Here is a 15,918-nt window from a genome sequence, read left to right as displayed (position 1 = left end):
CTCCACAAGTTGTATAGACGGCCATAAACGAAGCGTAGTAGTGCACCGGTAGATAAACTGATCAGTAACCTACATATCTCACCTAACAACATCTGACCAACCGTGCAAAACCGTGCATGCAAATGGTGGGTAACTGCAGGGTCCGCAGATGGGTTCGATCTTTGATGTGAGTGAAATTAGTTGTAGTTGTAGTTGCAAGAAAACTATGTCATTTACGACTTCTTTTCGAACTAGAGTATGGCCTCTGGGTGTTTGCATTGAAGAGATACATGCATACTCCTTTATTTATTAATTATTCAACAAACGACTGGAAAAGAATATATATCACAAAACCCGAAGCGAATCGAACTTTAGAGTGAATGGTTGGACCCACTCGTTTCCTACACACAACAATGGGTGAAGATCATGTCAACATGGCCTTATATCCTGAAAATAACAAAACCCCTCCACCAACTAGGAACCAAGAACATCACATACCCAGAGACGCGCTCGAGGGAGACTAGACCCCTCTCGCCAGAACTTGTTCCAAATCGACGCCCCCAAGAGGAAGAATGACACCAAAAGTGTTTGTCGTCCGATCCTCGAGACCCAGATCAAGGGAATCCCTAGAACATCTATGCGGGGAAGGAGATCCCCTATGCTTCGGCAGTAGGCTCTATTATGTATGCCATGCTATGTACAAGACCGGATATAGTGCATGTTGTTAGTTTGACTAGCAGATATCAAAGTGATCCAGGAATGAAACACTGGACAACGGTCAAGAATATCCTGAAGTACTTGAAAAGAACTAAGGATATGTTTCTTTGTTATGGAGGTGACCAAGAGCTCGTTGTAACAAATTACACCGATGCAAGTTGGAACACTGATCCTGATGACTCTAAGTCACGATCCGGGTACGTGTTTATATTGAATGGTGCTGCAGTAAGCTGGGCAAGCTCGAAGCAGTGCACGGTGGCGAAGTCTTCAACAGAATCAGAGTACATAGCGGCTTCAGAGGCTTCATCAGAAGCGGTATGGATGAAGAGATTCATTGTAGAGCTCGGTGTGGTTCCTAGTGCATTGGACCCACTAGTCATATACTGTGACAAGATGGGTGCCATCGCCAATGCACAAGAACCAAGGTCACACAAGAGGCTGAAGCATATCAAGCTGCGTTACCACTCAATTCGCGAGTACATCGAAGATGGAGAAGTAAAGATTTGCAAAGTACACACTCGATCCGAATGTAGCAGATCCGTTGACTAAAGCTCTCCCTAGGGCAAAGCATGACCAACACCAGAATGCCATGGGTGTTAGGTTCCTTACAATGTAATCTAGATTATTGACTCTAGTGCAAGTGGGAGACTCGTTGGAGATATGCCCAAGAGGCAATAATAAAAGTGGTTATTATATATCTTTATGTTTATGATAAATGTTTATATACCATGCTATAATTGTATTAACCGAAACATTGATACATGTGTGATATGTGAACAACAAAGAGTCCCTAGTATGCCTCTTATCTAGCTTGTTGATTAATGGATGATTAGTTTCATAATCATGAACATTGGATGTTATTAATAACAAGGTTATATCATTGTATGAATGATGTAATGGACACACCCAATTAAGCGTAGCATAAGATCACGTCATTAAGTTATTTGCTATAAGCTTTCGATACATAGTTACCTAGTCCTTATGACCATGAGATCATGTAAATCACTTATACCGGAAAGGTACTTTGATTACATCAAACGCCACTGCGTAAATGGGTGGTTATAAAGGTGGGATTAAGTATCCGGAAAGTATGAGTTGAGGCATATGGATCAACAGTGGGATTTGTCCATCCCGATGACGGATAGATATACTCCGGGCCCTCTCGGTGGAATGTCGTCTAATGTCTTGCAAGCATATGAATAAGTTCATAAGAGACCACATACCACGGTACGAGTAAAGAGTACTTGTCAGGAGACGAGGTTGAACAAGGTATAGAGTGATACCGATGATCAAACCTCGGACAAGTAAAATATTGTGTGACAAAGGGAATTGGTATCGTATGTGAATGGTTCATTCGATCACTAAAGTCATCGTTGAATATGTGGGAGCCATTATGGATCTCCAGATCCCGCTATTGGTTATTGGTCGGAGTGAGTACTCAACCATGTCCGCATAGTTCGCGAACCGTAGGGTGACACACTTAAAGTTGGATGTTGAAATGGTAGAACTTGAATATGGAATGGAGTTTGAATATTTGTTCGGAGTCCCGGATGAGATCCCGGACATCACGAGGAGTTCCGGAATGGTCCGGAGAATAAGATTCATATATAGGAAGTCATTTTAGAAGATTTAAAATGATCCGGAAGGTTCTATGGAAGGTTCTAGAAGGTTCTAGAAAAGTACGGAAGAAACCACTAAGGAAGGCGGAGTCCCGGAGGGACTCCACCTCCCATGGCCGGCCAACCCTAAGGGGAGGAGTCCCAAGTGGACTCCCCTAAGGGGGCCGGCCACCCCCACATGGAAGGGGGAATCCCACCCCAAGTGGGATTCCCACCTTGGGTAGGTTTCCCTATCACATGGAAGGTTTTGGGTTCGGGTCTTATTCGGAGACTTGTAGTCCAACACTTGGGGCTTCCACCTATATAATGAGGGGCCAAGGGGAGGGGGCCGGCCACCCCAAGACCACAAGGTGGCCGCACCCCCTAGTGGCCGGCGCCCCCCTCTCCCAAACCCTAGCGGCCCTCTCTCCTCCACCACATCCCGCACGCTTAGCGAAGCTCCGCCGGGTTTCTCCACCACCACTGACACCATGCCGTCGTGTTGTCGGATTCAAGAGGAGCTACTACTTCCGCTGCCCGCTGGAACGGGGAGGTGGACGTTGTCTTCATCAACAACCGAACGTGTGACCGAGTACGGAGGTGCTGCCCGTTCGTGGCGCCGTGATCAAGATCTTCTACGCGCTTTTGCAAGCAGCAAGTGAACGTCTACCGCAGCAACAAGAGCCTCATCTTGTAGGCTTTGGAATCTCTTCAAGGGTGAGACTCGATAATCCCCTCGTTGCTACCGTCTTCTAGATTGCATCTTGGCTTGGATTGTGTGTTCGCGGTAGGAAATTTTTTGTTTTCTATGCAACGAATCCCTACAGGGTGTTGTACCCATTCCTCGCCATAGCTCTGCCTTGAGGAGGTCGACCACATGAGTATGGGCGCCACCGCGAGCTTAAAGAGCCTCGATGGACGGCATCCCTGCAAAACTGAATACATCTCGCTGATCGCGTTGTTCCCACTTTCCAATTGTGCCTCCTCGACGATGGCCCACTCCGCCCGTAGGACACCTACAGGGTCCACCCGCTCTCAACCCCTGTCTTTGCCAGCTGGGCATGTCAGCCATCCCCGGCGCCGACAACGGCCCTAGGAGGAGATCGGCAGGTTTTTCGCTAGCTTAGGTGGGAGCCTCCGGAGATGGATAACAAAAATAGGTCTAAGTGTATCTATACAATAATTGTAGTGCGTCTCCGCGTGAACATGTAACATTAATGTTTCAATATTTATGAAATCCAACTCGATAGAACTATTAAATATTTCCTTAAATAGCAAGATGAGTAAATAAAATAAATAAATAGATATAAACCAGCCTTTTCCCCCTTTGCTTATAATAAAAACCCAACCTGAGAGCCAAAATGGAAAATGAGAAGGGGAAAAGAGAGGAGAGGCGGAATTAGCCAAGGCGCGTCCACGGCAACCCATCCACCTATCACCATCAAAGCCCTGCAGCGCGAGGCGCAGCCGGCGCGGGCGAAGATGGCTCCGGCGCCGGCGCCGGTGCCCAAGATCAAGGGTGCGCTGGCGGTCGAGGCCTTCACGGCGTGTGAGCTCGAGGTGGCGGAGGAGCTCATCCACCTCAGCGAGAGCAGCGCCTCCTCGGGCACCCCGCGCGCCCCCGTGGGCTCCGGCGGCTCCTACTCCTCGCGCTCTGTGGATGCCCCGCCGGCGGCGGCCCCGGCCGTAGCCCCGGGCGGTTGCGTGGACTGGGAGGAGGATGAAGAGCACGAGGTTGCCGGGAGGCAGCGCAGGGTGAGGCGCTACCGGCTGATCGTGGAGATCTATGCCGCGACGGGGGAAACTGGAGGGCGCACCGGCCGGAAGAACAAGAAGAAGTAGACGACGAGGTGTATAGAGTGAGGAATCTCCTTGTAATTATCGTAATTGCTGGGGGGTAGCTCGTAGTTTGAGCTCGAAGTCCTCTCTCCTTCCTCCTGGCCGTAGAGGAGTCGCCATCGATCTCGCTTGTAAAAGCTTCATCTTCTCAATAAGACTTGCTTTGGTTGGAGCTCTGTCCCTGTTCATCCATGGCGGGTTCTGAATTCTGAACTGTTTTTTAGTTATAGTCTGTACCGTGTATGTAGCTGGACGGGCGCCTGGGCTGGATCTGGCTCGAATTCTCGGTCGGTCGACGGCGCCTCTGCTTATCTACGATCTCCGCCGTGATCAGATCAGCTCCAGCCCTGGATTTGGTGGGTAGCTCGCCTACTCTGTGCGGCGCCGCGAGGCCGGCGATTCTCGATTGCGCCGCGCGCGCGTGCATGCAGTCTTTGCAATTAACTATTCATAGCCGCGCGCACGTGAGCGCGATTCGATCATTCGATCTAGTGAATTTTGAGCTGTGATTGTTTGATTTGGGATTTGGTCGGGCAGCAGCAAGACCCACACACTGCTCTGGATCGAAGTCCAGTTCCCGGCGTGCAGCTGATCAGAATTTCTTAGGACATTGGACTGTAGATCGGCAGAAACGGTGCAAGAGCCGGAGCGGCCGGCCGGCTCGGGCGGTCATACTGTCATAGCCTGCTCCGATGCAAGTCGTGTTGGTTTAGCCGATCTATCGAGGAGAGTTCAGTTTTCTTGCATGCACCAAGACTAGATGCGGAGCAGCTGCTAGCAGAGCCAGAGACAATATAATGGTGGGGGCGAATGGAATGGTTAATTTCCTAACATAACCAGATTGTCATTTGATCAATGGGGTGGTGCATGCATGTGACCCACAGAGTGAGCGACGATGGACTCTCGGTTTCATCATACTGTAGTCTAGTTAGATCATTCAGTAAGATCGATCACCCGGAAGGTCGTACGGAGGCAAGCGGGCATTGCACGTTTGCACCTCAAAGCAGTTCGTCATTGCGTCTGCAAGATCTAGCACAGACGATGCATGCATGATAATTCTCAGCGCCACCTAGACACTGTGTGATCGATCGGTGTAGGGACTATGGCTCCGTGGAACTGGCCATATGGTAAGTATAATTTGATAACTTGTGCTTCGAAAACGCAGGTTCTAGAAAGAAAGAAACGGAGTAGCTTTCTACCTATAAACTATGTTACGTTCTTGGTGACATGGCCCAGATTGGCAGCTCACACACACCATCATAGCACAATCTGGGGGCTAGGTTGCTAGAAAAACAATGTTTGTCTATGGAGAACTAAGGAGTTCAATCTGTTTTTACTGGATTGCTAGTATTTTGTTTTTTAAGTTTGATGAAGCAAGAGATATATTTTAGATTGTGTTACATTGGCTAGAATGAAAATAATTCTGTTACAAATATACATCTTCCTAAGGACCAAAATGTTTTTCTCTAAGATGTACTATATATACATAGATGGAAGATTGGCAATGATAATGGTGGAAATTGTAGCAAGATGTCTGGCTTGGTGATTCATGCATTTTTTTAATTCAATATTGGGAGTTGTATAATGTTAAGGAGTTGTATGATATTGCGATATTGTGAAAACCGTTGGGTATAAGATTGCTAGAATTATCTGCGTTTAGGTATCAGATAACTTTGCATCACGGCCAAAAAAAATCAGTTTGGTGCTCTAAAGTATTTTTTTGGATACAAGAAATATATCTCTATTATTAATTTCAGAAGAAAAAGTGGAGTACAACGTACGTGTTTTGGGCTGGTGTGGCATGTGTATTCTACAGTGACGTGTTTTGGGCGGGTGTGGCTTCTATATTCTACAATGACGATGCTTGCTTTCCCGGCACTCAACATTTACGATGTAGATATTGTATTGGGAGATTAATGCAGATAAGATCCAAATGTTAGGTTGGTCGCTCACACAAAATTACACGTGGAATGGTAGATAGCGACCCAGAAAAATGTCATGGGGATGATGGACACCGCTCTAGCACGGCGTTCTCTCCTCCGTTGATTCATAGCAGAAAAGTGAAATCTTTTGTTTTCTATAGAACATGTAACGGATGGGAATCAACAGAAAACTTTGTAACATATGCTTTTGGGTTGAGAATTCTCCAAACATGCATGGATGAAGCTCGATGGACAATCTAACAAATGTTTAGCTAATTTCCAACACTTTGCTTCTAAACTTCCAGAACGTATTCGCCAACACAACTTTCCAAATGTGTGTGAGCCTCTCATCCAGAGCCGCTTACTAGCAGGGGTAAAGCATGTACACAAATACACAACATTTGGGTTGAGATTCATCAAACCTTCATAGGTTATTCTTTATGATTGATCATTATTAAAATATTAGACCATGAGATATAGAGTTAACCCAATGGTCTTCTCATCTTGCTCCACTTCTACTTGTCAGGTAGCCACTGTTTTTTTTTCAGATCGAAGTCAACGGATGAAGCAGAAACAGATCGAAGCAGCACCAGGCGGTGCGACGCGGCATAACGGGGCGGGGCGACGGGGCAGAGCGGGCGGCGGCGGCAGCAGCAGGCGGCGGGGACGGGGACGGCCGGGCGGCGACCGGGGCGGCAGCGGCGGGAGAGGTGGCTGGCACGGGAGAGGAGCGGCCGACAGAGGACAGGAAGAGGCGGCCGGCAGGGCGACGGCCGGCGGGAGAGGCGGGGGAGACGAGGCGGCGGCCGGCGAGGGAGAGGTGGCCGGCAGGGGCGACGGGGCGGCGGCCGGCGGGGAAGACGAGGCAGCGGCTGGCCAAGGGCGAAGAGCGGCGGCGGAACAAGCCAAGGCACCGCGCGGACTAGAAAAATAGGACCAAAATTAGCTCTGATACCATGTTAGGGCAATATGCTTGTTGTATTACCAGGAGGCCAAAGGCCACAATATATAGTACATGTACATGTGTACATATGCAGAACGCCCCCTAACATATGGGGAAACTAAAATGTACAAATATATACATCTAACAGCCACCTCTAAGCTCCAACTGCTCTAAAAGCCGTGATGCAGGAATTGAAGAGCCATTTTCAACTCTCCAGGATAATAGCTTGGAACTATGGGTGTATTCATATACCTTTTTCTCCACAATTATGTTGAAAAAATGTTAGATAACAATATGGCACAAGCCTTCACATGGAATAGCCTAGCCCTCCTCTCCTGCTTTAAAAAATGATCATGTGGGTGATATTGCACCATCCCTTCTATTTGACAAGGGTCTTGTCATATACCCCACTCCAAACTTATGGATTTCTAATGAAACAACGATTAGTTTATTTTTCATCATCATTTGGATTGGAAGAGATAAATGTAAGTAGGTAAATGTAAGTAGATAAATGATTTGTGATAGTCATGTAATTATTCGTTTGAAGGAATTATATATGATTTTTGAAAAATTGTGTCCCTTAATTTTAATTACAGGACCTATTTTGTTTTGTAGGAATTATTTCCGGTGTCCATTGTGTATGCAATTTCAACGCATATTTTTATTGAGCCGAATCTCCTATAAATTTTTATTTTATTTTTATGACAACCATGGCATATAGATGCTATTTAGAAAAGTGTCCACATTTTATTTTGCGATGCAACCAGCAGGTAAGTTATGTTACACATTCTTGCATTTTCAGTTTACAATATGATTTAGCATGCTACATGAAATTATAATTCCTATGTTACTTTACTTATTTAGTTGGACTTCTAGAATGTTTCGAACTAAAGAAACAAAAGGCTCACACTTGGTAAGAAGTACGTGTTACGCGAGGTCGAAAATACTAAACTGGTCCCTGGACTCAAAATTTGGACCACCATCCCAACATTCTTTCGATATGCAGCCAACAAGGCTTGTGTGCACGCATTTTCTAAATACTATCAAGAAACATATTTGTAAGTTTTGTAAAATGTGTGTGTGTGGGGGGGGGGGGGATAGGCGCATTAATCTTGAGTTTAAACTTATCTTTTTTCTAAAGCAATATGATTAGTTGCTAAGTTTATCGGAAATGAGAATGATATAGTTTAAGCTTTAAAATATATTAGCTTCTCTATGAGTAAGTCATGAAAGATGATTTCTACTGGTATTGAGATCTTACGGGAAAACATATGAAACTCGAACATAGAAAGGTGCACAATCAAAACAAACACACACAAAAAGTATGATGATCGTAACCATTTGAGTCTAAGTTACGCTTAACGGAAAACGCTCTGGATTAAAATCCTATTAACTTAAAAATAGCATGTTTGAATCCAAATTTTCCTATTTGTGCATATGCAAGACCATAATCTCATACTGTTTCTTATTTTCAAGAGAGAGAAAAAAAAAGCAACCTTAATTAAGCCATGCAGGTGAAATGAGCGATAACGACCAAGCCAACGTTGCAACTTGCAGCTATCCCGGGATGCAAAAGCAACCTATAAAACATGCCCAAGAAGTCCAAAGTCGTCGCCCCCTAGCTAGCTAGTCCCAGCGAATCATGGCCGCCACCGCCATGATCATACTGCTTCTCCTTGCCGCCGCGTCTCCACGCGACGGCGGCGCGACAGAGTACACGGTGGGCGACTCCGATGGGTGGGCCATCGGCCCCAACTACGACGCCTGGTCGCAGCAGTACAACTTCAGCGCCGGCGACACGCTCGGTACGTTCGTACGCCGCTGCAACTCTCTGTGTCTAGCTAGAGTCGATCTCGATCCAGCACGAGATGACAACGTGTAACTCATCGACATATCTACTGGTCGTTGCAGCGTTCAACTACGTGCCGGTGCTGCACGACGTTTACCAGGTGACCCAGGACGCATTCCGGACGTGCCAGCCGGCGGCGGGGCAGACGGTGCGCATGTGGGCGTCGGGGAGCGACGTCGTCGACCTCGCAGCGCCGGGGGACTACTACTTCCTCTGCAACGCCCCCGGACACTGCTTCGGCGGCATGAAGTTCTCCGTTTCCGTGGCCACGACGCCCCCGCCTCCTCCGTCGCCGTCACCCCCGCCTCCATTTCCGCCGCCTCCCATGCCGACGTTGCAGCCGCCCACGCTGCCGCCGCCGCCGAGCCCTGTGGCCGTGGCCGCGCCGCTCCCGCCTTCGCCTCTTCCCCCGACAGCGTTGCCCAGGGATGGAGCCAGCTTTCAACTTTGAGGGGGGCAAAATAGTGTTGTAAATTTCATGAGGGGGGCAGAGTAAGCTAAATCAGCAAGAAATTACAGTTCTAGTGAGCAGTATTCTTCATAAAATCCAAACCATAGGGGGGGCTGAGCCCCCCCTCGTCCCCCCTTGTCTCCGTCCCTGGCGTTGCCAACGCCCACGCCTCTACCGCCGAGCTCCCGCGCGTCGTTGCACGGACGGCTCGACGTGGCGGGAATTTCATGTCTCGCTGTGACCGGGTTGTGGATTAGCTTTCCGTGCTGGAGTTGATGGAATAGGTCCGAGCGTTTACTTTGCATCGTCGTATCTTATTCCGAGTTTGGTGTTGAGTTTTTGGTCGGTTTAAAAAACGGATTTGCTAATTTCCGGTCGCCTGAGAATAAATCTCGGTCGATGGTACAGCCATCGATATGGGCGATTGTGTTGTGAAGTCACAGGGCGCACGGCCCGTACGTGCAAGTCAGATTGGTTCCTTCAGGCCGCAGGCTATTTTTGGGATGGGCTTCTTGTATTTATGTACTCCCTTCGATCCATAAAGAGGGTTTTTTTTTCCAAGCAACCGAATCGTAGGATCGATTTTCATTATCAGGAGATAACGAAAACAACAGTTGCTCTGGTAGCAAATATAAAGGAAATGCAGGAGGGGGATCACCGCCTACTGCTAGTGTTTTCAGAGAGATTACATGACAGATGAAATATATACAACTTATCACCAGTAACCAAACCATCTAGCCAACAAATCGAACGCCACCAACAGCAAGCGCCAGCACCACCACGCTATCAGCGATAAAGTCTATCTCAAAAGTAGGAAGGGGAACCAGTATCTGCATCAGCAATATCAGCAGGAGCAGGTTAAGCATCAGCATCATCGGTCTCCATGTTATCCCCATCAGGATCTGCCATCTTCTCATCAGTTATGCGAAGATTTATCCCAGTAGATCGCCTCTCTATTGTCGATGATGTAGCAGCAGCCGCAAGACAGAGAAGACTATCAGCACCATCTTTGATGTTTTGTACATCAGATGGGTTATGTAGACCTGCCCAGTAATTCATAAAGACGGCATAAAAACTGATTAGCTCATTAGGAGATTTGATTATATATTTTCTCAAAACAAGCTCTATTTCGCAGTTTACAAATAGCCCAACAGATTGCAGTCAGCCCAGCAATTTGCACGTTTCTGCTAGCAGAAACAAAACGAGGGAACCATTTACTATGTATCAGAGGGATTCAGAGGGATTATCTTTTTTTGTTGAAGTCCATGCAGGTCTACGGACATGTTGGAGAGATTGTTGTCGCCCGGGTATAGATGTGAAAGCTTTAGATATAGAGAAGAATCATTCCGGGCTTTTTTTCCGTTGGTACTCCTTCATGTCTCCCGCACCCCTATCTGAAAAAGATCCAGTGTGTTCTCGCAGCTAAGTTTACTCATTTTCACGCTGCTTAAAAAAAAAATCATTTCATAGCTCATAAAGGGAAATCGCACGTTAGTCTAGAGGCACAAGTGGGCCAAAGTTAGTGTATCTTCTATGGGAAATTCATTTTGGCACCTAGATGCATATGAATCTGTTGTGTAAGAAAATAATTTTAAATGCCAAAATTTTTGGAAATAAAATTCTGTTGGAGATATGCCCAAGAGGCAATAATAAAGTGGTTATTATTATATCTTTGTGTTTATGATAAATGTTTGCATCCCATGCTATAATTGTATTAACCGGAAATATTTATATTTGTGTGTTTTGTAAACATAAAAGAGTCCCTAGTAAGTGTCTTGTTAAACTAGCTTGTTGATTAATAGATGATCATGGTTTCCTGATCATGAACATTGGATATTGTTAATAACAAGGTTATGTCATTAGGTGAATGTTGTAATGGACACACACCCATTGTAAGCATAGCATAAGATCAATTCATGAAGTTCATCTTGCTATAAGCTTATCGATACATAGTAACCTAATCCTCCGACCATGAGATTGTGTAAATCACTTACACCGGATGGATGCTTTGATTACATCAAACGTCATTTCGTAAATGGATGGTTATAAAGATGAGATTAAGTATTCTGAAAGTATGAGTTGAAGCGCATGGATCAAGAGTGTGATTTGTCCATCCTGATGACGGATAGATATACTCCGGGCCCTCTTGGTGGAATGTCATTCAATTAGCTTGCAAGCATTTGACTAGGTCACAAGGGATGACATGCCACGGTACGAGTAACGAGTACTTATCGGTAACGAGGTCGAACTAGGTATAGAGATACCGATGATCGAATTGAACTTCGGAAAGTAAAGTATCACGCGACAAAGGGAATCAGTATCATATGTTAATAGTTCATTCATTCACGAAGTCATCGTTGAATATGTGGGAGCCATTATGGATATCTAGGTTCCGCTATTGGTTATTGATCGGAGATGTGTCTCGATCATATCCGCTTAGTTCACGAACCGTAGGGTAACACGCTTAAGATTTGATGTTGCTTAGTAGGTATGAAATATGAGATGGAGACCGAATATTGTTCAGAGTCTCGGATGAGATCCAGTACATCACGAGGAGGTTCGGAATGGTCCGCATAATAACATTCATATAAGGCAAGTTATTTTTCGGAATTGTTCTGGAAACATTCTATTGTTTTGTATTTCTAGAAAAGTTGTTCTGGAAATATTCTCGGAATTGGACGAAAAAAAGCAGAAGTTCCTATTTTTCTATCACGAAGTCGGAGTCCAAAGGGGAGATGGAAGTTATAAACTAAATAAAGGAGATCATTGGTAAATCCCCATAAATCAATGTAAAACATGGTATTATCATCATACATGTTGCAAATACGTGGGAATTCAGTATGTAGAAGGACAAAGTTCATGTATGCATTTTACATGCATCACTATAATGTGCTCTATACTGTCTGATGTGAAATCCTCCTCCCCATCGATTCTTCCTAGTACTTTTATAGGAGGCCAAGTCTCAGGACTCCGGGTAGGTTACATGTTCGATAATATAATATAAAAATGAAAAACTCTAAAGTGTCGTAGAAAAAACTATATGTAGTTCTTTCTACCACACTTTAAGATTTCAACCAGATCCTTTCATTTAAGACTTGGATTTTTTTTATTTAATCCCTTTTTGGATGTCTTCAATGATTAATTAGAATTCCAATTAATCATTTTGGCTGACTGTTTTTACATAAATAATAAGTAAAAAAGCAGTAGGAATTAGAATGAACAGTGCAGTAGCAATAAATGCGAGAATATTGACTTCCATAACCTCTTTATTTTTTATTTTCACAATAACTCGGGATGTAATCCCATGGAGAGGAAAAAGGGGTATCCTGTAAATTCAAGGGTAGGGCTTGCATTCTGATAATACTGAATCAATTCAATATTATGAATATCGGATCTATCAAATCAATTCATAGTTGAGAGTGGAATAGTAATAGGAAGATCCTCTATCCATACTAAGACCAAAATGGTTTTTGTATGGGCTTGTCCTTGTGTTGCACGCCAAGTTCTTAGGCTCCGGTCGCTTGCTGTGCCATGGGCTTCATGAGCCTTTAGTTGGAACACACCCTGGTATGCAATAGTGATTACCCAATAACGTATACACACGTCAGTAGTCTCTGAGTGTCTACGGGAGTCGTAGGCTCGCGTATATTGTTAGAATTAAAAAACTCGATCGACGTTGATCGGTATATGAGGGATCACAACCAACATGGGAGGACATCGGGTAAGGCTATGCAGTCGCAGTCAACATGCCTGGTAGGTGAAGACATCGGTTGTGTGCCGCCTGCTCACCCTCCCGCTGCGCCACTGAGCCCGACGACGTCGATCTGTCCCGTGAGCCCTAGCTTCGTCGCAGCACCAACAACAACAACGCCGAAACCATCCGCGTCGGTTCCCTCCTCCTATGTCGGGTCAGCGCGTGCAACGACAAACATCGCTTCTACATCCAATCAGCGACAATCAAGGTTCAGGAAAGCGGAAAAAACTGGACGCTTAAGCGTGCTTATGCGCGAAGCGTAGGGCCTCCTGGTTTCGCCTAGTTTTGGGTCACGCCGTTGACTAAGTCAGCAATACTTAAGCACCGCTTAAAGCACGCATAAATCACATAAGTTCTGAGCGGAAGGCTACCGCACAAATTACACTTAACGCTTTTTTTGAACCTTGGCGACAATGGAGCTCGTCAAGGTGGTTAGCCCTGCCTCCTTTCTCCTTCCGACCATGACCTCGCCAGCGTCTCCCTGCTCTTTTCCGATACATTGCTTCTCCATGTCCCTTGCCTTTTGTAGTTGTGCATGCTAATCTATGTTTTAGTACATGAATTTGTGCGTTCCGAGTTTAAAAGGTTATGAAAAATAAAGTGCTGCAACTCATCTCATGCTCACATATACCCCAAATGGAATTCTATCATGTAGCAATTCCATATGGAATTCAGTTCATTTACAAATCTGTGTGGCAGCCAAACATGTAGTGTGGTATTGGAATCTCAATCCAAATCGAATGGATTTCTGCTAGAAGTTTGAACTCGAAATGGAATGAATCCTGGATACAAAATGATCTTTAGATGGAAACTTGGGAAGGACTAAATAGGCCGGTGGTAGTGCTAGGATCTAGGAGTATTTTTAAAATCGACCTGTAACGATCAACAAGAATAATCCGTTATTATCACTGAAAATATCACAACACCCATCCACCGTTCCAGCTCACACGCAACGCCCCAACGATCACGTGTCCACGCGAGCGACCAATCCGTCTGTCCACCACCCAGACCCCACGAGACAGCCTCACGGGCCCACGCAGCAGTGCCCAAGGCCCCACGGCACCAACGTCTCGCACGGGCCCGACACCGCCTGACCCGGTTCCCTCCCCGGCCGCTATAAAGTCGCCGCGCGTGCACCCCACGTCTCCCTCACGTTTTCATTTCCGGCCGCATCCATCCACCACCCAGTGGGTAACTGAGAGAACCCCCAAAAAATCTGGTCCTCTCTCGCGGAGCAACCGATCGGCCCGGCCACTGCTCAGCCATGTCCTCGCTCGCCGTCGGCCGAGGGCTGGAGGACCTGGAGCTTTGGCTCGGGGGCCTCTTCACGGCGGCTGAGCTGGCGGCCGCGGACCTGCTCCTGCAGCTGAGCGTCCCCGGAGCCCGACGGGACGACCAGGCAGCAGCGGCTGACTCGTCGTCGGCCACCACGTGCTCGTCGCGGAGGTCGGCGAACCCGTGCCTGGAGGACCTCGACGCGGAGGCGGAGAAGCGGGTCGTCGTCAAGGAGCCGGCCGTGTCGACGGAGCTGGACATGAGGGCCAGGAAGAGGTACCGCCTTCTGTCCGACCTCTACGCCGCCACGAGCCCGCTGACATCCGCCTCCGCCTCCAGCTCCGGGGCGAACAAGAAGAAGAAGCGGAAGAGGCACCACCACCACGGCGACGACCACAGGTTCGGGTCCTCCTCGTCGGAGGGGGCGACGAGGTACGGCGGAGACCACTACTAGAGAGACAAAGTTTAGTGTAGAATGGCTTTTGTGTAAATACGCCTGTCCGTCGTGGTCGTAGCTAGCAGCTAGCCACCAATATTTTCAGAGACGAAACGGAAGAGGACAAGCATTACACAGCTTTGCTTCGACAGGAAGCAGCTGGCTGGCTGGCGCCTCCACATTTCTGAATTTCGAGTTTGAATCTAGTCTTCAGGGACCTCCAGAGATATCGGAGCTCGTCACTCTACAAATGCATTTCCGCTCGCGTTTCCCTCTTCTGCGATTTGAATTCGAATTCAAATATCCAGCTTCTCCCCCTGTACGTTTCTTTTCGGAAAGCGCGCACGCACGCACGCGATGGAGTTGCGGTCCCGGCCGGCGTGTGCGATCACTAATGCGAGGTCTTCATGTTTGACAAGATAGAAGCTGACTCATGATCCTGATGATGTGGAGTTGGACAACCCAAAGAATACAGCAGCGCGTAACGTACGTAGCGCGTTCGTACTGTTTGCTTGCATCCACACGGCAATGATCTTGTCGTGCGCTGCACAAGCCAGTACCATTGTTGCTCTGAATATTTGTTTTTAATCTCGAGTTCTAGACGTATGCAACCGTGTTCTGAAAAGAACTTTCTAACATATCTTGGACATTCTTGTTGGGTTTTAATTGATACGGGATTTGCTAGTTTCCAGCTAGCTGAAAACTAGTGCTCAGTTAGATCCTACACCATTTGATCTATATTATGATTCATGCTAATCATAAGTTGCAACTAAGATTTGATGATATCATCTGACTGAAAACGAAGTTATTTCTCAGTCGGCTGAGAAATAGTCACACCCTAAATGATACTCTCTCCCTCCCTCAGCGCACTCGCTTTTCAAGGTTTAAGGTTGCCAATTGATATAACATCAAAATATGGACTGCTTGTTCTACACTGAATTCATACTTCGACAAAAGTTTTCAATGATAATATTTTTAGTAGACCAAGTGACACATGTTTTATTGATCAAATTAGTGGTTAAAGTTTAAACGCACACACGGGTCCAATGCATTGAGACAAATATGTAGGTGTTTAGTTTCAAAATATGCAGAAAAGAGTGTAATTCTCTTTTTTGATGCACTTTAAAATAGGAAAAAAGGTTTTTGTCCCATCAC

The 15,918-nt window shown here is 46.4% G+C and overlaps 1 protein-coding gene across 1 annotated transcript; it reads left to right on the top strand.

The window, feature by feature from the left end:
- The first annotated feature begins 8,640 nt into the window (after positions 1-8,640).
- LOC124657486 (basic blue protein-like) lies at positions 8,641-9,574 on the top strand. Its single transcript, XM_047196031.1, has 3 exons — positions 8,641-8,803; positions 8,910-9,153; positions 9,448-9,574. The coding sequence occupies exons 1-3, from the start codon at positions 8,641-8,643 to the stop codon at positions 9,572-9,574; spliced, it is 534 nt and encodes a 177-aa protein (XP_047051987.1).
- Positions 9,575-15,918: the final 6,344 nt, after the last annotated feature.

This window comes from Lolium rigidum, chromosome 5, assembly GCF_022539505.1.
Source record: "Lolium rigidum isolate FL_2022 chromosome 5, APGP_CSIRO_Lrig_0.1, whole genome shotgun sequence".
NCBI lineage: Eukaryota > Viridiplantae > Streptophyta > Magnoliopsida > Poales > Poaceae > Lolium > Lolium rigidum.
This window is presented reverse-complemented; position numbering and strand designations above follow the sequence as displayed.